Source organism: Marmota flaviventris, chromosome 7, assembly GCF_047511675.1.
Source record: "Marmota flaviventris isolate mMarFla1 chromosome 7, mMarFla1.hap1, whole genome shotgun sequence".
Classification (NCBI taxonomy): Eukaryota; Metazoa; Chordata; class Mammalia; order Rodentia; family Sciuridae; genus Marmota; species Marmota flaviventris.
The window spans coordinates 117,508,167-117,530,409 of NC_092504.1; the positions used below are offsets into that span (position 1 = coordinate 117,508,167).

At 36.7% G+C, this 22,243-nt stretch overlaps 1 protein-coding gene across 1 annotated transcript; it reads left to right on the plus strand.

The window, feature by feature from the left end:
- The first annotated feature begins 250 nt into the window (after positions 1-250).
- Positions 251-12,895, plus strand: Tigd4 (tigger transposable element derived 4). Its single transcript, XM_071614869.1, has 3 exons — positions 251-289; positions 10,486-10,576; positions 10,742-12,895. Exon 3 carries the CDS (start codon positions 11,285-11,287, stop codon positions 12,818-12,820), a length of 1,536 nt encoding a protein of 511 aa, XP_071470970.1. The 5' UTR covers positions 251-289; positions 10,486-10,576; positions 10,742-11,284; the 3' UTR covers positions 12,821-12,895.
- The last annotated feature ends 9,348 nt before the right edge of the window (positions 12,896-22,243 follow it).

Here is a 22,243-nt window from a genome sequence, read left to right on the forward strand (position 1 = left end):
CGTTGCCCGGGTAATTTTCTGGCGGCGGCTGAATGGTCGTGGATTCTGCGCTCGGCTCCTGAGGCGTCAGCCAGCGCTGGGAGCTAGCGGAAGGGCTCGCCGGCCTGCCTTGAATGGTCTCTGGGCTCCAGGAGCCCTCAGCGTCCCTTCTTTCTCACTCACAGGCCCTGGCCTCACGCGTTAGGCGTCCCCCCAACAGACGGTGCGCCGGGAGGGTGGAGGTGGAAGTAGCTTACCGCCACGCTACCACCGAAGAGCCAAAGCTGCTCAGCCACCGAAGAGCACGAAGGTTATACCAGTTCCGCGGGCGGGATGGGGGAGGGATGGAGAGAATGTGGGGACAAGGGAGCCTACGGGGTGCAGGCGCCCCCCCCCCTCGCTCTCCCCGTTCCCGGACAGGCCCCCTCCTGCCGCGCCCTCGCGCCCACTCCCTTTGGAAAACCCAGATCCCCGACTCCCGTCGTCTCTGAGCTCTTGCTACCTGCTCCGTCTTCGTGATCTGTAGCTACTCTGCTCGCGCCCTGAGAGTGGATCCCCAATAACCTTTCTTGGCTGCTCCTTTCTTTTGCCACATGACCGAGGTCTCCTTTCTTTGCTCGCCCCATTAAAGTAGATCGCTATCGCTGTCCTGTCTACAGAAACCGCGGAGCAATTCCTTCTCTCAGCCCTTCGTGGTTTCTTAAGTTGAAGCTCTAACCTGCAAAGGCACTCTCCCCAACGCCCAGCACTGAATGGAGGGAAACTGTGACTCCTCCTCGGTGGTGCTAGACCTACCTGAAACTCATTTACACATTGTAGCTACCTTTGTCCCTACACACTAATCTCCCTTCAGATATTTCCTGCAGCAGCTTTAGGCGCTCATTTTTATTCTCATTTCGCTTGTAGAAATGCAAAGGGTAACTTTGCTCATGATGAAACTAAGCCTTTTTTAGACCACACTTCTCACTTTCCTTGTCACATTTGCTAACCGAGACTTTTTTAAACACTAAGTGACCAGAAGCATAACTCCCCCTCTACAGATTTCCAGAGAGCGTCAGAATAGTGAAATATTGCCGTACAGATATCTTCTCTAGATTCGTGTAAAATAAATACTTGTGACACCACCTCTTATCTCCACAAGTATCTCCACCTCTTAAAAAAACACTACTGAAATCCTAAAACAAATCTAGTATCAAGGGACTTTCTGTATCTTAAATGATTCTCTTTTCAAGAAAACAGCAAATATAAATGCCAACTCACACAAACCATAACTTAAGTTCTTTGGCTTATTGTGGATTTTTTATACTCAAAGCCATCCTCTTCTCAACCATAAGAAAAGGATTCCAATCTAGAATAGTGACTACTCTTATTGTGTAGGAAAAAAGTAACCTCAGAACTTGAAGCTAAGTTCAAGTGTTATTCCCAAAGTATCCCAAGGATGACTTGGAAGAAGTGCATGGTAGTGCCCAGCTGGGCTTGAACAGTTTTGGCAATGAGTGCATTAGTATTTGAGCTGGCTGTATCCTTAAGCATTTCTGCTTTCTGTCTCTTTAGTTTGGAGATACTTAACTTTGCTAAAATCTCTTAGTCTGTTAGAGGTTTTTCTTATGCTAGGAAGGTGAACAGTTGCTTGGGTAATTTGCTGTTAGCAGAATAGTTTCCTTGGAAGCTGCTGATGGTTTTGATAGAGATTCTCAAGAACTGGAACTGCTCAGAACTAATGCTAATTTATCCTTGTAGAAGATGCTATTTATTATGTCGGACACCCTTCAATACAGTGAGATTCTGGTACTGAGCATGAGTAATCCACATCCATGGTATTACAGTTCTACAGGGCTATACACAGGTTTAATCTTTCCATGATTTCTTCTACCCCTAGGAAATTAGAATGCAGGTGGCTCTAAGAAAACACAGAAAGGTACTTCACTTGATGATGGAAAATTATGAAAGTGTGTGTGTCCTTTGTAGTAAAGGAAGCAGCAGCTAGTGCTTTTGGGGTCTGGGGAAGTTTTTTTATTTGGTTTTGTTGTTGTTGTTTGTTGATACTGAAAGACTTATTTTAGCCTAGTCCTGCTTAGATAGAGACATATTTTCTCTTTCCTCCTTAATTTCCCTCCCTCCTTACCTTCCCTACTCCCTTCCTACCTTTCTTCCTTCTTGCTGTCTTTTGCTCTAGATTGGGAAATTCTGCCTATCTATTCTATTTAAAAAGAAAAGATTACTAGTTTTCTCTCAGTTGACCTGTTCAGAGAAGTAAGAAAAGGGGGAATAGCTACCTTCACTTATGACATGGAGATTGCCCCCCATGAATATAGATACCGATATGAAGGTTTAGTTACATAGCATTTTATTCAGCTTTTGAAAAATTAGATCTTATATATTCAGTAGGCTTGTGGAGAACTCCGGTAGACTGTCTTTCATTAGTGACCAGTAGCCTATCTTTTATTTAGGAAAAGAGGCAGCAAGTTAAATATTTTTGGGGTGGGGTGGGGAGATACCAGGGATTAAACCCAGGGGCACTTAACCACTGAGCCATGTCTCCAGCCCTTTTTTATATTTTATTTAGAGACAGACTCTCACTGAATTGCCCAGTGTCTAGCTAATCTGCTGAGGCTGGCTTTGAACTCATGATCCTCCTGAGTTGCTGGAATTACAGATGTGAAGAATATTATTTTTAATCTATTCTACATAAATGAAACATGCAAGTGACTTTTAACTCTAATTTAGATATTGAATACTGTATATTGCTTATCAATATTATTTACTGAAATTGCTACTTCAGATCTTTTATATAGGAATTCTGGGGATGTCTCAAAAGTTTCATTGTTCAACAGAGGCTCTTTCAAATTTAGTTGATCACACAGTGTAATCCTCTGGAATGAAACCCCGTGAAGATGCTGAATAATGGAACTATTTAAGAAGCCCTAAAATAAGTAAGGTACAAAGTAAAGGTGTATGGTGTGAGTTACTAGGACTTATTACATTTTTTAAAAGTTTGGGGCTGGGGATGTGGCTCAAGCGGTAGCGCGCTCTCCTGGCATGCGTGCGGCCCGGGTTCGATCCTCAGCACCACATACAAAGATGTTGTGTCTGCCGAAAACTAAAAATAAATATTGAAATTCTCTTTAAAAAAAAAATGTTTTATAGTAGATAGTATATGTACAACTTCATTCAATTATAAAAAGACTATACTTGTATACCTGATGAATTTATTGATGTTAAGGCTCTCAGTATCACTTTTTTCTAAAAGTAGGAGAGTTCTCTTATGCACTTATAACAACAGAGGAAAGTTTCTCAGGTGATCCTGTCACATGCTTCTACTCAAAAACCTTGAGTGACATTTGTGGCATGCTGAATAAATTCCTTATCCTAGCATTCAGTTCTTACCAAGGTCTGACCCCAATCTTACTTTCCAGTATATAAGTAGAGTATAGTTCAGAGTCAACCAAATTAATATTCCTTTTTATACATCTAGAGGGAGAGTGTTTATTTAGCCAACTAATAGATACAGATATTAACATAGATATGAAGGTTTAGTTACATATAAAACTTCTATTTATTTATTGGCACTGGAATTCAACCCAGGTCCTCATGCATGCTAGACAGGCACTCTAACTTGAGCTACATGCCCAGCCCACATAAAACTGTTTGATATGCTTCAAACTGCCCTATAATTTCCTTCTTCCATGTTTCACTCTCTAGTCTTACCAACAAAAATGTTTTCTTTTCTTACCTGCCACATACTTTTTATTTGAACTCAGATGCTACTTTATGTCTTTTATCATGGCCACATCTCCAGCCCTATTTTGTATTTTATTTAGAGACAGGGTCTTTCTGAGTTGCTTAGCACCTCACTGTTGCTGAGGCTGGCTTTGAACTTGCGATCCTTCTGCCTCAGTCTACAGAGTTGCTGGGATTACAGGTGCGCACCACCGTGCCCAGCTTATAAATCCATTTTTTTTTTTATCCTGCTTGTAAGAGTTAATTTTCCCACTTTTTTTCTCCCACAGCCCTCAGTTTGGCCCGTTTTAGTCTTTCTTATACTAGTGTCTCTGCATATCTGTTTCCCATGATCCTTCTTGGGAGATTGAACTTTAGATTCATTTTGTTCTCTCACAGCACCAGGAATCTAACTCTGTTAAGTTCTAGAATACCAGCAATTGCTGGTATTTAGAATAATGCTATGGGCAGGATTAAGTGGACATAGTTGCTGTCTATTTGTGGAAGACAAAGAATGAGTGTTTTCTTCAGTTTGGAAAGTAGTTGATTTTCCTGCAGAGGGCTATAAACTACTGATAAAAGGAGAGTAACTGGACAGTCATGGTGGCACATCTCCATAATCCCAGTGACTTGGGAGGCTAGCCTCAGCAATTTAGTGAGACCCTATCTCAGTAAAAAATAAAAAGGACTGAGAATGTAGCTCAATGATAAGCTTCCCTGGGTTTAATCCCCAGTACAAAAAAACTGAGTAATTTACTACACCTAGAAATTCTGAATGAAAAGAATGACAGGTTTATGTTTCTTCATACTGTTTTTTTTTTTTTTTTAATGATAACCTGGTACAAAAAGAACATTAGAATTGTAAAAAAATTAACATAAAGAGAAAAAAACTGAATTTAGGTACAATTCAATTATATTTAGGTATAAATTCAATTATCCAGGAACATTTGATATTTTGGTCAGTGTCTTTTTTTTTCATATATATATATTTTTTCCTTAATAATTTATTATTAAGAACCTGTGTTTTCTGGCATTGAACACTGTGGGAATAGCTATGAGCCTTTGTCCTTATGTAATTTTTAGTAGTTGGTGATATATAGTTTTGTATTTTTATTTTTTTAATTTATTTATTTTAATTAGGAATATATGATAGCAGAATGCATTTTGATTCATTGTACACAACTACAGCACAATTTTTCATTTCTCTGGTTATACGTGATGTAGCGGTGCCCCATATGTAAAGTCATACATGTACCTGGGTTAATAATAATGTCCATCTCATTCCACCATCTTTCCTTCCCCCATACCTGCTCCCCTCCCCTTTGCCCAATCAAAGTTCCTCCATTTTTCCCATGACGCCACCCCCCCATTATGGATCAGTATCCATTTATCAGAGAGAACATTTGGCCTTTGGTTTTGGAGGGATTGACTTACTTTGCTTAGCATGATGTTCTCCAGCTCCATCCATTGACCTGCAAATGCCATAATTTTTATTCTCTTTTAAGGCTGAGTACTATTCCATTGTGTATATGTACCACAGTTTCTTTATCCATTCATCTATTGAAGGGCATCTAGGTTGGTTCCACAGTTTAGCTATTGTGAATTGAGCTGCTATAAACATTGATGTGGCTGTGTTACTATAGTAAACTGATTTTAAGTCCTTTGGATATAGACCAAGGAGTGGGATAGCTGGGTCAAATGATGGTTCAATTCCAAGTTTTCTAAGGAATCTCCATTCTGCTTTCCAGAGTAGTTGCACTAATTTGCAGTCCCACCAGCAATGTATAAGTGTGCCTTTTCCCCCACATCCTCACCAACACTTATTGTTGCTTGTGTTCTTGATACCTGCCATTCTGACTGGCATGAGATGAAGTCTTAGAGTAGTTTTGATTTGCATTTCTCTAATTACTAGAGATGTTGAACATTTTTTCATATATTTGTTGATCGATTGTATATCTTCTTCTGAGAAGTGTCTATTCAGCTCCTTAGCCCATTTATTGATTGAGTTGTTTGATTTTTTTTAATTTGTTTAAAATTTTTGAGTTCTTTATAGATCCTGGAGATTAGTGTTCTATATGACGTGTGTGTGTGGCAAAAATTTGCTCCCCAAATGTAGGCTCTCTCTTCACCTCATTGATTGTTTCTTTTGCTGAGAAGCTTTTTAGTTTGAATCCATCCTATTTATTCTTGCACTTTAGGAGTCTCATCAAGGAAGTCAGGGTCTAATTTAATGTGATGAAGATTTGGGCCTACTTTTTCCTCTATTAGGCACAGGGTCTCTGGTCTAATTCCTAGGTCCTTGATCCACTTTGAGTTGAGTTTTGTGGTGGTGAGAGATAGGGGTTTAGTTTCATTTTGTTGCATATGGTTTTCCAGTTCTCCCAGCACCATTTGTTGAAGAGGCTATCTTTTCTCCAATATATGTTTTTGGCATCTTTGTCTAGTATTAGACAACTGTATTTATGTACCATTGGTCTACATGTCTATTTTGGTGCCAACACCATGCTGTTTTTGTTACTATAGATTTGTAGTACAATTTAAGGTCAGATATTGTGATGCCTCCTGCTTCACTCTTCTTGCTGAGGATTGCTTTGGCTATTCTGGGTCTCTTATTTTTCCAAATGAATTTCATGATTGCTTTTTCTATTTCTATAAGGAATGACATTGGTATTTTAATTGAATCTGTATAGCGCTTTGGGTAGTATGGCCATTTTGACAATATTAATTTTGCCTGTCCAAGAGCATGGAAGCTCTTTCTATCTTTTAAGGTCTTCTTCAATTTCTTTCTTTAGTGTTCTGTAGTTTTCATTGTAGTCTTTCACCTCTTTTGTTGATTCCTAAGTATTTTATTTTTGCATTTTATAGTTTTGAATTTTTTATTTTTAAAATATTTTTTAGTTGTTGATAGACCTTTATTTGATTAATTTGTTTATTTATATGTGGTGCTGATAATCGAACCCAGTGCATCACACATGCTAGGCAAGAGCTCTACCACTGAGCTACAACCCCAGCCCTGTATTTTGATTTTTTAACTTAATGTATCGTGGAATTTTCCTTAAATTATTAAATAATCATTGTCCTTTAGAGATTCATCATATGACAACATATAGATAGATATTCTTTATATTATATATTCTGTTGTACATTTAGGTCATTTCCAATTTTGTCTATGATTATATACCAACAATGTGAGGAATGTTTTTGTTTGATCTGGGAAACTCTAAGATGACCTTCAGTAACCCTTATCTTGTATTATGTAAACATGATAGGATAACACTCCCATGATTATGTTACACACAAGGGGATTTTGCAGATGGAATTAAGGTTACTAGTCAATTGACTGAGTTCTTAGAAAGGGAGATAATCTGAGTGGACCTAACCTAATCACAGGAGCCCTTTAGAAGCAGATAAGTATGTCTCACTGACAATAAAAGAAGTCAGATTCAAAGTGTACAAAAGATGGGACAGGAAGACTGTTCTCCTATGTGAAATGAAGAGGGCCATGGACAAGGAACTGACAGGGTCCTAGGAGCTGAGAGTGCTGACAACAGCTGACAACAGCAACAACAAAAAAAGCAGTGGCCTCAGTTCTACAGTAAAGCAGATCAATTCTGCAAACAATCCTGATGAGCTTGGAAGCAGGTTCTTTCCCAGAGCCTAGCTGACTGACATCATGATTTCTACTTTTTGAGACCCTAAATAGAGGACCTAGTTGAGCCCACCTGGACTTCTGACCTACAGAAGTGTAAGATAATAAATGGTTGTTGTTTTAAGTCACTAAGTGTATGGTAATTTGTTACATAACAATAGAAAATTTAATACATTTGTAAGAAATTATTTTTATAGCTATAATTTCTTTAGGGATAAAATCCTAGATAGAGATATTCTGAATAAAAAGTTATGCATGTTTTGTAAGGTTTTTGAATCATATTACTAATTTGCCCTTCATAATCCTTATACCAATTTATGTGCCTCCTGACAACCAATTATTAGACTGTAGCAAACACCAGCCACTGCTATTCTGAGAAGCCAAAACAAAAAGTGTCTCCTTTTTTTAAAAGAAGATTTATATTTGTCTATTTCTAGTAGGGTTGGCCATTGTTTTCTTTACTGGAGTTCATTTGCTAAGTCTTTTGGTGAATTTCTTATTCTTCTTCTGTGGTTATCTTTATTAATATTGAGAAAATATTCCCTAACTTGTAGTACAGCATTTCTCTGCTGTTTTTTTTTTTTTTCCAAGGGGACAATGATTAATGAGCTTGACAGAATGTGTACTTCTGAGAAGTATTAGTCACTGCCATTAACCCCTAGAGGAGAAATATATATACATATATTTATACATAAATATATATACACATATAAACATTTACATATATAGATATATAGAGATAGATAAGACATATTACTGAGGGAGATCAGAGAATACCCATTTTGTTGATTAGGCAGTACTTTTCTAGGGAAAAAGTCTAGTTTGTCTGGATTGGCATTAGATTGTTTTAGGAATATATTGTGTTTCACCATGTATTTGCTATTTTTTAAAATATTTGTAGATGGACACAATATCTTTATTTATTTATTTATTTGTTTGTTTATTTATTTATGTATGTATCTGGTGGTGAGGATCAAACCCCCTGCCTCACAGTCGCTAGGCAAGCGCTCTACCACTGAGCCACAAACTCATCCCCACAGCTTTGCTATTTTTGAAGGAAGTAACACTGTTAATTGGCCAGGGGAACTAATATCTTCCTAAAGATGTCATTCTTTTTGATATGATCAAAATAACCCATAATCTCTGATTATATATACAGGTTGAGTATTCTTTACCCAAAATTTTTTGGACCAGAAGTATTTCAAATTTTGGAGTTTTTCAAATTTGGAATATTTGCATGGACTCTATTGGTTCAACATCCCCAATCCATAAACCCACTGAATTTCAGATTCTTGGATTAGAGATAGTCAAGCTGTATTATATTGCTCTAACCAGGATGGGGTAAGAAGAAATTCAGGTTACTTTTTCTGTAATCCTTCTTGTTTGAATGATAGGATTTATTTCTGGCAAAATAAGGTGGAAGGGAAGGAGAGAGGAGTTGGGAGATGTCCTTTTTTCTCTTAGTAATTTTTGTCTTTTTTTAAAATACTGGTTATTGCTATCAGTTTCTGAACTTTGGTATCTTCCTAATAGGAGCAAAACATTGTTTTTATTTTGAAATATTTGCAGATTTACAGGAAAATATATCGTGAGAACCTATACTCAAGCAAGATTTTTCTTTTCTAGCCAAATGGTCAAGTCTTACTTAGAAAGGTTAGCTCTCCCTGTCAGTTGGATTGGGTTGCTATTTGTGTTTACAGAATTCATAATGGCCTATATTTCCATGGAGGCCTGATGTTGATACATACACACATACACACACACACACACACACACACACACACACACTCCTATATATCTCATATATATATGATCGTATTTCATAAATATGATATATATAGATGTGTGTGTGTGTGTGTGTGTGTATGACCAGTTTTGTCTTTATCATTGATTATCTGGAATAATATAGATACTGAAGCAATTTGGAATCCAAAACCCTAGGCTACCATTATTTTGAAGACCTTGTAGCAATTTAAAAAATAAAATAAAAGAGCTCCTTTGTTGTAATTCCTATGATAAAATTACTTCTTTGTGTTGGACAACAAAGGCAGAAGAACTTTGACAAAAATCAAAAAATAAAAAAAGGTAGACATGTCATCTGGGAAACCCAGAAGCCCAAGCAAGAAGAATGGGCTGCTCACTCTCTCCCACAACACAATACCCAGGAGTTGGCTTCTTGTTATCTGGGCCACAGAAGGCGCAGAGCTGGTAGATTCTGGTGAGGGAGCTATTGACTGGGAAGAGAGAAGTGAGCCCTGTGACTGTTCTCTCAGGACAACTGGGCTTAAGAAGTGCCCTGCTTTTGCTGGATATTCAAATTGGGATTTTTGCTTCCATTTACAAGTAGGATTTTATAAAATCCCTGAACCGTCACACAGCTGAAAGGACATAAGAAAGAAGATGATGATGAAATCATCACTCTACATTTGTTGGACTGGGCCCTTCCTTAAGGATCAAAAACTATATAAGTGCAACCCTATGAGGTAGGTCTTGTGGTCATCGCCACATGACTTAATAAAGGAAGTTGAGACTCAATGGTTAAGTAAATGACCTAGGATTCTGTACTAAACAGTGGAATCACTTCTCAATTCACATCTGTCTGGTGCCAAATCCCATGTCCTTATATTATGAGAAATCCCTTTTTTTTACACTTAGAAAGTAGAGCTAGTAAGACCCCTAGTCATACTACTTCCTTCTCTTAGTCTAGGACTTTTTCTGCATTATGTCCTCTTAATAATTTGTTTATTCCTATGCCTTTTCTCCAGTATCTCTGGCCTACATACTTTCAACTCATGTGTCAAATTGATTCAAAAGTTACTGGATTTTTAAGCTTTTAGATAGAGCAAAGTCTAGATCTTTAAAAATGGAATTATCAATCCCTTAATTTTATTTTATTTTTTTTTTTAATGAAGTGTTTCTACCAGACTCCTATAAAGGGGACACTGTCTCCCATGTGCTATTAAAAGTTGAGCCTTGTGACTACTGTCTGTTTTTTTCTTTTAGAGAAGTCAGAGAGTGCAGTCTGTGACCTCATGTAAAAAATAGCCACCAAAGATCTATCCAGAATCATTTTTAGTTCTTTAATTTTGGTAAGCCCACATTTTCAAAACAGATTAAATTTGTCTGATTTCTTTCAGAAGTATATATTACAAAGGATTCAACGGCAAGTGAGAATTCAAATGCACGAAGCAGAGCCAGAGAGCTTTCTAAGGAGAAACTATTCAGGAGGTAAGCACTTCTCCTGGAAGCTTTGGTTATTGTATTTCAGAAACATCTTTCTATTCATTTCATTGTTATTAAGAGCATAATAATTTATACGAACATTCTTTTTGATATTCAATTGACATTGCTAAAATTTCTGCTTTTTTTTTTTTTTTCACCTTCACTTTCCAGAGAGAGAAGATACACAGGCAAGTTCTGGAAGGATTTTCATTGCTACCCTTGAAGAGACTTGGAAATTAATGGGCAACATTTTACATGAAAATTTTTGAGCATTTTTTTCTTCTTATCTGGGAGGCCTTCTGCAGAGAATTAATAGGAGGTTGAATGCGCACATGGATAAAATGGATCATCTTAAAGGATTGCAGTTCCAAAAATATATCAGCAGGACTGGACAGGTTTGACATAATGAGATTTCTATTTTAGCTTGACTTCTGGAACTCTGAATAAACTATAAACTGAGCTACACAAGGTCTTGCAAAGGGAGTTTCTCTTCTAAAACATTCTAGTTGAGCATAACATTTTTCTTCTTCAGATCTTTTGAAAAGGGATTTTTAGTCACCAGTTTCCTAAGGGGCAAGACTATCAGACATTTACCATGTTTTAATATATGAAGTGGGATAGAAAACAGCAATCTTTATACTACTGAAAGACAATAATTGAAAGAAATGGACAGCAGGAAGTAGAGGAGAGCTTTCTGTGTACACACTGACTGAGATGGCAGAAGCTCCTGTGGAAGCCTCAACTCTGCCTGTAACGGTAAAGAAAAAGAAGAGTCTATCCATCGAGGAAAAGATCGACATCATAAATGCAGTGGAAAGTGGCAAGAAAAAAGCAGAGATTGCAGCTGAATATGGAATAAAGAAAAATTCACTGTCTTCTATTATGAAGAATAAAGACAAAGTTCTAGAAGCCTTTGAATCTTTGAGATTTGATCCAAAGAGAAAAAGACTGAGAACTGCTTTTTATACAGACCTAGAAGAGGCATTAATGAGATGGTATCGAATTGCTCAGTGTCTAAATGTACCAGTTAATGGTCCAATGTTGCGTCTAAAAGCTAATGATTTTGCCCAGAAACTGGGACATAATGACTTTAAGTGCAGTAATGGCTGGCTGGATCGTTTTAAATCCAGGTATGGTTTAGTATTCAGAGCTCAACCTGCAGAAGCTTCAGGTGTATCAGTAGACCCTTCAACTGTGTGGTACCAAAATATACTTCCTTATTATTTAAATGATTATCATCCTAAAAATGTTTTTAATATAAAAGAGACTGGACTGCTTTATCGAATGTTACCTACAAATACATTTGCATTTAAAGGAGAAACATGTTCAGTTGGAAAGTTGTGCAAAGACAGGATAACTCTGATGGTTGGTGCAAACATGGATGGCTCAGAAAAACTTCCTTTGCTTGTCATTGGAAAAAACAAAAATCCACATTGTTTCAAAGGTATAAAATCATTGCCTGTACATTATGAAGCTAACAGAATGGCCTGGATGACTTCAGACATATTTGAACAATGGATGCAAAAGCTTGATGAGAAATTTCAAGCCCAGCAACGAAGAGTGGTGATTTTTGTGGATTCTTCCCCTGCACATCCAGAGGTAAAGAACCTAAAGTCCATTGAGTTAGCATTCTTTCCATCATGTTTATCTTCCAAATTTGTAGCTATGAAACAAGGTGTTATTAAAAGTCTTAAAATCAAATATCGACATTGTCTCATCAAGAAATTTTTAAGCTCTGTTGAAGATAGTAGGGAATTTACATTTTCATTACTAGATGCAGTTGATACCTTGCATCTATGTTGGAGTACAGTAACCTCAGAGACTATTATTAAAAGCTACGAAGAAGCAGGATTCAAATCTCAAAAGGAAGAAAATGACCCAGCCAATGCAGAGAGAGACCCTGGTCTTGATTTGGTCACCCATGCTCTGGGAGCAGGAGTGGAATTTCCTGAAGGTTTGTCTATAGAGGAGTATGCTGCCCTGGATGATGACTTAGAGACGTGTGAAGCAGTACCAAACGATGAGTCAGAATGCACTGAAGAAAGTCAGCCAGATGAAACTGGATTTTATACTTCAGATGAAGATGATGGTGGATCTTTAGAAACTGAACTTCCTTTACCATCAAAAAATGAAGCACTAACCGCTTTAGATACTCTTAAAAAATTTCTTAGAAGTCAAGACATGAATGATGGACTTCATAATTCTTTAGCAGAACTTGAAAATTTTATTAACCCTTTACCACCTAAGTAATTATTTGTTATATAACATCTGAAGACTAAAAGCTTTTCCTGATGTAATTTAATATATAAGGTATGTAAAGGAGAAATACCATTTAAAGATAAAATATGAAAACCTAGTGATCTTTGGTTTAATTGCAAAACACTTGGTGTGAATAGCAAAGCTCCCTAGTAAATAATGATTAATTAAATAAAAATACTGAATTATATTCAGTAAGGTTTTAGGGAGTAGAAAATATTCCAGAGTTATATATGTCAAACATGAAAAGAATGCTTTAGCTCTAATTCACACACAATGGAGCATCATTGCTATTTTTTTAAAATTCAGATCATGTTCTAGAACATTTTAATTTATCTACCTAGTCTAAGAAACAAAATAGCTTAGATATTTATTTTTATAGACATATGCCATATGTATTCTAACTACATTTTTAAGAATCAAATATTACAGTAGTTTTAATTTATTTTTCTTATATCTAGCTAACCTTTCTAAAAAGAAATTATGAAGAACTACTGAAAATAAATTCTGACATACCTATACACCAAAATGATTAAAAATATATCTTATTATTTTCAAGCTATAATAAGGGCAAATGAAATGACCATATTAGGTTTTGTCATCTATAATCAGAAGATATGGGTCTTTCTTAAATGTGTGTGTGTGTGTGTGTTTAATAGAAAAATCTTTGTTGAAACATTAAACTCATGATTTTATATTTTAATAAGAATACTCTTAAAAAGTAAATGAGAAGATACATATGCACTACTAGAAAAAAATGTGGTGCTTAGATATTTTTCTAATGCTAATAGCTCAAGCTTTTAATTTATAATATTGAATTATTTTCTTGATTTTACTGAATCTTGTTGTCAGAAAAAAATGAAATATTCTTTCAGCATATTTGATGTAATCAGTCCTTTTTTTTCCTTCAAATTTAATGGATAACATTTTGGATTAAAATTTTGTTTGAAGAAGTTTTATCTACCAAATGTTTTCAAATACTGTGTAAAATTATTTAATCTCTATAAAATAGTCTTATAACAGTCAATAATTATAACAGTGTATCAGACTTTTTCTGTTATTAAATATAAACACTATGCTTACTTATTACAGATAATTTAGTGTCCCTTTGGAAAGTATTTTGTAAAGATAAAACATACAGATTATATTCGTTATGAATTATTAATCTTCCAACAGATGACACATTTGGAAGAAATTGTTGTAGAAAGCATTTTTATTTTTCACTGTTGATTTACTCTGCTTTTGAGATTTACTAATAAGACTGACAAATGTTTTCGTATGTTTTAGAGTGAAATATCAATTGTTTAAATTAAAAAGATTTTATTTATGATTTACTTTAAAATTTTAATTTAGTAAAATTGTGGACTTAAAGGTGTTCTTAAGCCCCACTCATAACTATAATATCTCACATATTATGAGCCCTCAATCATTTTTTTTCCTTCTCCACTTGATGCCTTTTGATATTTGATTATTTCAGATATTCTGTGATATAAGAATTACTCCCATATTTACAGATGAGGAAGTTAAAACTTGGAAAGATTAAATGATTTGTTTAAGATTTCAGAGCCCAAACTAAAATCCAGCAGTTCCTCATCACCCGGTCCTACATTCCCCTAACTATATACCACAATGTTCCTAACCTGTTCTCTTTAAAAGAAAATTCCATTATTTTACCCTTAATTTAGGAGATTAAAAGACAAAGTATTCCAGAGAATACACTAGATTCATGCTAATAGCACTATTCACAAGATCTTATCCAAGTACACATAATAATGAAATACTGAGAGATATTCTGATTTGGTCATTCTATACCACTCTGTGTGGTTCTATTTAAATAAATAACAGTTTCCAAGGTGCTGAAAGCACCCACTCTTTCTTTCCTATATGATATTATACATTTCTTATTGTAAATACTTCTGAGATGTAATAAATCTAAAGATGGTAAAGTTAGAAGTTACATAAAATTTGATTAAGAAAAAATGCCTGTGGGTTTAAATTCAAAGATAAGCTTGTTAAGTTGTTAACGTTGTTCATGCCTCTGTGGTTTATAAGATGTATACATTTAAACAATTTTTGGAACAAAAATTTTAGAAATTAACTTTTCCTAGGATGTAATCACTGCTACATACCTCACTCCTAATTTTTCTTCTCTATACATAGTCAGTACAAAGTAAGAATTAAATTAAATGTTTTTTCCCCAAAAAAAACAACTCAATTTACAATTTGCCTGGTTTTAAAATGTGGTATTATTTTCATTGTTCTTGCATTATATTTTTACTATTTAACAATGTGTTTTTTGATTCTACTTCATCAAGAACAAGTCTCTTGTTGAATTTGGGACATTATTTCACTACCTGTGGCTAATGAACTTCTAGTGAAAGGCTTAGTTCAGAATGAAGTAGGACAATGAGTAAATCAAAGCTTGTGGGTTTCCTGTTGCCTGCTTACCTTCTCACCTGGACCTGAGCTCAAATTTCAAACCTTCCTTTTGCTGTGTACAAGGCAGATTAATTGAGGGGGGGGGAGGGGGAAGGAGGGAGCATTAAAACCAACACTTCAGATGTTAAGAGACGCCCTGGGGCTCCAGCCCTGTAGGACTGGTGGAGAGGTTTGCCTGTAGGAGAGGCAGCACCACATCTGCTGCAGGTTCCCACTCCAGGGTTGGGCCTGATCTCTGGAGCTACCCGAGCTCAGCATAGCATGGCAAAAGTCAGCCCGGAAGCTGCAACAGTTGCTAAGGAAGATCCCACTACTTTTAAGACAGAAAGGCCTAGGTTGGAGGCCCCAGTGTGCACAAGAGGTCTCAGAAAAGGTTTCTTTCGGTGAAATAAATCAAGCTTTAGCTCTACTTCCTTGTGAAAGACACCCATTTGTCTGAATCTTAATTTTATCACCCATAAAATAAGAGTCACAATACTTCATTTGTATTTATTTTGAGAATGAAAATTTTGTATGTGAATGTATTTAGGAAACTCTAAAGGAATCAAGTATTCCACAATTCTAAGCAATAACCAGAAAAATGCTTCTATGCTACTACTTCCAAATATGCCCAGATATTACACAGTGGTGCTAAATTATTGATGACCGTGTTTTCTTTCTTTTTTTTTTTTTCTTTCTTTCTTTGGTGCTGTAGGCCTGGCACATGCTAAGCACATACTCTACCATTGAACTATGCTCCCCAAAACCCCAAAACCCTAGTGACAGTTTTATTGACATGTGAAATGAAATAAGGAAGCCAGCATTTTTAGAAATGTTCAGTTTATTGAGAGTTCAGAAACTTCGTTTTGGATGAGGAACAAAGATGACTTAGAAACCTTAATTTTTCCCGAATTGATCCTTCTGCAAAGCAATACAATAAGTGCTCATCACAGAGTAGCCCTTTCTGTTGCCACATTAGCTAATTCAATTGTCCTGTTTGGGGGCTGTAACAAACTTGTGAAACCTAGGGTAACCTAGAGTCTGGAGACACACTAAATAATAAATACACCACTAAATCAGTCTGCTCATTCTTCCATGATGGTACTGGAGACAGAATTAAACAACCTAAATTTATTTTCTCACAGTCTGGAGACTGGAGATCAGGGTGCCAGGGTGGTCCATATCTGATGAGGGCTGTCCCCTTGGGTCTCGGGCCTTTTGACACTATGCTCACATGACCTCTTTGTGTGAGTATGGAGAGAGACCAAGCTCTTTGATGTTCCTGTTGTCATTTCTTGAGAACCACAAATAATCCTAATTACCTCCCCATCTCCAAATATTACACTGGGGTTTAGGGCTTCAACATATGAATTTGGGGGGCGGGGCACAAACATTCAGTTTATAACAACCACCTAGTATAAGTAAATGTTTTCACATATTTAATTCCCATTTGCTAAAAGCTAAAAGGGCATGCATATTTTCAGAACTCATTAATCAGCTTTAGGAAACTCTAAAGGAATCAAGGTATTAGCAAGAACTTTAAGATTTATGAAACATACCTTAAAGAAATGGAAACATTTTATGGCTTTGAATAAATGAGAAGACTCAATATGAAAATGTCAGTTTCCCCTAAATTAATCCCAATCAAAATCCCAATAGTTTTGCTGAAAACTTTACAATTCAAATTTTCATTTGTAAGAATAAGTGTGCATCAATATCTTAAAAAAATTTGAAAAATAGAAGTAATGAGTAGTTGACTACCAGAAGCCAAAACAAACAGATGGATTATTTAGTAACTATTATTGGGGGAATTGGCTAACTCTACAGAATTTTTTGGAAGTTATACACCAAAATGAGTCCTGAAAGGATAAGATTCTTATTAAAGGAATAAAGGAAAGAAACAAACTTGTAAATTCTAGAAAAAAAAATCAATGTAAATATTTTAATAATCTTGTAATAAGGAAGATCTTTTGAAAAGTATACACTCAAGGAAAATACTAATAAAAATAAAAATGTAAAAATACTAATGGAGCCATACACAATGGTTCTCATCTGTAACCCCAGGGACTGGGGAAACTGAGGGAGGAGGATTGCAAATTCAACATCAGCTTCAGCAAGACCCTGTGTCAAATAAAAAGGATCCAGGCATGTAGCTCAGTAGTTGAGTGCCCCTGGGTTCAATCCCCCGTTCCAAAAAACAAACAAATGGGCTAAGTGGGTGATATGTACCTGTAATCCCAGCTATTTGGGAGGCTGAGGCAGGATAGCAAGTTGAGGTCAGCAGGTACAACTTAGCTAGACCTTGTCTAAAAATTTTTTTAAGGGGCTGAAGGTCTAGCTCAGTGGTAGAGTGCTTGTCTAACATTTTCAAGGCCCTGGGTTCAATCCCCAGCAACAACTCCCCCCTCCCCCCAAAATCCCCTAATGATTAATCAAAGTATGAAAATATTTTCAACATCACTAGAAATCAAAGATGTTGCAAGCAAAACAATGGAATATCTTTGTCTTCTTTTAGTTTTTTGAGAAAAATTTGGCCTGTCAGACAAAAATTTAGAATAACAAATGAAGATAAGAGCATAGGAAAATGGGTGCACTGTTGTAAAGATAAATCTATTATGAATAGATGCATTCTTCTGTTATTATAGCTGACATATGTTAACTGTTTGCCAATTGCCAGATATTGTTCCAAGTGTTTTGAATGTTACCTTATTTAATCCTCAGAATCTAACTCCAACAGTTATCATCACTATTTAATTGATAAGAAAATGTAAATATGTATAGCTACAGCTAATATGTAACAGAACTAGGATTCAAACCTAGGATATAAATTTATACTAACCAAACAAAAGCATTAAAGACATTTGTTGCAATGCATACAGTTCCATATCCCATATCCAAAATTTTGGCAGCATATGTGTGCCAGAATTACTCAGACCTGGATGGGTGCGGCTCAGTGGTAGAGTGGCTGCCTAGCAAGGGTGGGGCCCTGGGTCCCACCTCAGCACTAAAGGAAGAAAAAAGGAATTCCTCAGATTTGAAAAAAATCTGTCTATTCTATATAACACCCCCAGTGGGTATCAGGGCATGCCACAATAAAAATGAATAATTTTGTAGTGAATCATATAAAGACACATTAAGTCAAATATTTAAAGGTCATAAATAGCTTACTAGCTTCATAGGTTTTATTGCCAAATAAGTTCACATCAGGTCAGCTTTTACCATCAAATGGAGTATAAAAAATTTTTTTGGAGCTTTTTGTATTTCAGAGCTGCAGATAAAAAATTGTGGTCCTTTAATAGCACAAAACAAAACCAAAATACTGAAAACTATATTTCTTTCCAACAGCAGGTTGGTTAAATATATTTTACTGTGAATTTATTTATTGAATTTATAATTGAATGAAACATCTGGGCTCAAACTTTTTGTTTGTTGTTTGGTTCTGGGGATTGAACCCCACACCTGGCATATGTTAAGCACACACTCTGTCCCTTGGCCACATCCCCAGTTCCTAAGCTCAAACTTTTTAAAAAATTTCTCTTGCATGGGTATATATTCTAAGTTGAAGTTGCTGGCCTGAACTGAAGTGGATATTTTCTAAATTTGGCTTGCAAAGTGTGGAACTAAAATCTCCTCTTCCTATGATACTCTGTGACGAATATCTTAAGTCACCACAAAGCTAGAAAATTCCTTGCCCGGTAATACAGGAATATAATATCAAATTTGTGAAAAACTATACCTGCTGGTTTAATGTACTATGAATTACAAGTTTATCTTCATTCATTAGCATGATTTAAGTCCTAAGGAATCATTTCCTTAATTAGAACAAACCTTACCGAATGTGTCAAGGAGAAAAATCAAAGGAAAATTTCCCCACTTCATTCCATATTTACTTTTTTTTTTTCCTATTTGGTTGTGTGGCTTTTTAAGAGTTGGACTATTGTAGAATCCTTTTATATATCTCCCCACAAATACCTATGAAACACATGGCCAGCTGCTGGTATGATTAGACATTTACCCAATGGAAGAACAAAATAAAAAGTTACAGATAGTCTTATTTCTGTATTAGGAATAAAGACCAACTTTTGTTTTGTTTTCTCCTCATTTCCTCTTTGTAAGCTTCTGAACTCTCCTTTGTTAATGCAGTCACTGCTGTGTTCTTGGCTGCCACCACACCTTATTTTCTAAATTGCAAAATAACTAGCTCAGCACAGAGGTAAGAACCATTTTCATGTTACCACCTGTCCAAATGAGGAACCATTGCCCAAAGAAGACCCAGAATTGAATTTCTCAATTCTCGGAATGCTTTGCAGAGAGAGATCTGCCCCACACTGTATATTGATTACTATTTCATTATGCCTTTTCTATTAAAAACCAAGTCCTCGGCCTATGCCCAAAGGTGATACTGGAAAAGACTTTAAATCCTATAATGTCTGAATAGTTACCAAGAAAAAAGGTTTGAACCAAAAGAAAATTTAGTGGAAAGACTGTTGTTTGTTTTTCTTCTATTGAATGAAAATGAGGGTTTGGGAGCAAGTAAAGTTTGTTTTAGTGGGCAAAGTGTAGAGCCAGCCTGAGGCAGGAGGATCAGGATTTCAAGGCAAGCCTCAGTAACTTAGCAAGACTCTGACTCAAAAGGTAATAAAAAAAAAAAAAAATGTGAAAGGGGCTGGGGATATAGTTCAGTGGCAGAGCATCTCCAGGCTCAATCCCTAGTACAAAAAAAAAAAAAAAATTGTTTTAAAAAAGTATACTTCTTCATTCCTGAATTGTGGTCTGTGCATTTTAGATCTACCATAGGGCGAATAATTTCTACGACATCTGCTTATACTCAGGCTTTGGAATTTCAGCTTTGAGCCTTTTTCTCCCCCCAAATTTGATCACTGTCCTCCAGATTCAATTATTCTGTCAGAGAAATCATACTAAATCCTTAAGAAGTCCAGTTTGATCTTATTTAATTTATTTAGCTGTTCAGGGGGATTTTACAAATAGAATTGGTTCAAGCCTAATGACTCTAATGACTAGAGTGACCAGAGGTGGGGGTGGGGTGGTCTGATTATTCATCAAGGCCTTATCATGTTAATTATGCTAGGCTCTAAGAATTTCAAAAGTGAGGGAGGAAAAAAAAAATCCCTAGTGGCATCAGCAGTGTAGGAGGATTCAACACAACAAACAGACAGGATTCAACACAACAAACACAACCTGCAATAAATTCACTGAAGGAGTGTGCCTCCTCCTATCAAATTATATAAAATGGGAATTTGACCTTGTCTCGGGTCAGCAAAGGATTCATGGAACTGTCTGGAACTGAGACCTGAGATTTGGTTGATAAACAGGAGTTTACTAGGCAACAGAGACCAGGGGAAGGAGACTGTTCTGGGACAGGCTGTAGGAGGGAGGGCCTCTGAGTCAGGTGCAAACCCGTAGGAAAGCAGCCAGAGGAGGGGCAGGTGTGGCGAGGGAGGCAGAGGCTAGCTCATAGTTAGACTGCATGAACATCAGCTGTCTTATTTATAGGAAAAGATTATAAGAAAAAAAGTCGTCCAGATTTCTTGGACTCCTGGGTTTTTTTTTTTTAATATTTATTTTTTAGTTATGGGTGTACACGATATCTTTTTTATTTTATTTTATTCTTATGTGGTGCTAGGCGAGCGCTCTACCTCTGAGCCACAACCCCATCCTCCCCATTTTTGTTTTTGAAAGCAGAATAGTGGTACTCAGAGACAAAATATTAGAGAAAAGGGGAAGTCTGAAGAAAGTGGAGTTTCCTCCTGGCATTAAAAAACATTCCCTCCAGGTGTGAGAAGAAAAATGGATGCAGGGAAAAGCATGCTGGGAGCAGAGAACCCAAGGGCCTGGCTGCACACTGGAGATTACTGTCCGCCAGAAGGCTCGCTCGCTCCACTAGGCCTTAGCCCACAAGTCAAGGTGCTCATGTCAAGGAGCGTGTATAGACACTTCATATATTCAGGAAGACTGCAGTCAAGGTCACTGAGAGGGACATTATCTGAAGGTCAAGGAGCTTCAGGAGCTGAGTGTCTCTGAGATGGCCAAGCCCCCTCTGCGGTGAGCAGTGTCCATTGCCTGGGCCTGGGGCTGGCATGAAAGCTCCACCTCCAGCCACTTCCCCGGGGAGGACTTTCTTGACCGCAGCTTGTACTTTGCTTGTACATTTTAACTGCCCCAATAAAGGCAGTAGAGCCTCCTTAAATACATTCTTATTTATTTAAAGAATAAATGATTATCTAACATCATTTACAATCCTCACCCCCACCCCACCATTAGTATGGTACTGATGATTAGTAGAAATCCTTGCATACCTAATCTGGGAATTGAACTGTAACTGAGCCCATGTAAGATCACTCTAACTGCCCAGCACCCAAAACTCATCCCCACAGCGTGAAACCACTTCCTTGATGCTAATAATGTGAATTATAACCTGGTAGGAATTTGTCTATATGGAACAAATATATAGTCATACTATAAAAGCCATACATCTTTATAAAAATAATAAAATTAATTTTAATAGTGACATATTAATCTCTTTCTGCCACTTCTTTATAAACTAATATGAATTTCGTATACAATAAGGAAGCACAAGCTAAATAATAACCGTTGTTCTCCTAATGGTTCAGGTATTTTTCGTGAGGCAGCCTGAATTAGGTTAGGCCAATGCTCCCAAATGACCTGCCTGGAAATCATCCTTCTTGAGGATAAAACATCTCCGAGGCTGGGCCGGGATGTATCTCACTGGCACAGCGCTTATGACACTGGGTTTGACCCCCTGCACCACATTAAAAAAAAGACCTCCAGCTGATTCATGGTGGGATAGGAAGGGGGAGCATGGGAGGAATAGAGGAACTCTAGATGGGGCAGAGGGGTGGGAGGGGAAGGGGGAGGGGGCAGGGGGTTAAAAATGATGGTGGAATGTGATGATCTTTATTTTCCAAAGCACATGTATGAAGACAGGAATTGGTGTGAATATACTTTGTATACAACTAG

Bases quoted from the DNA above. Each gene is read 5' to 3' on its own strand.
- Tigd4 (XM_071614869.1), top strand. From the start codon at position 11,285: ATGGCAGAAGCTCCTGTGGAAGCCTCAACTCTGCCTGTAACGGTAAAG.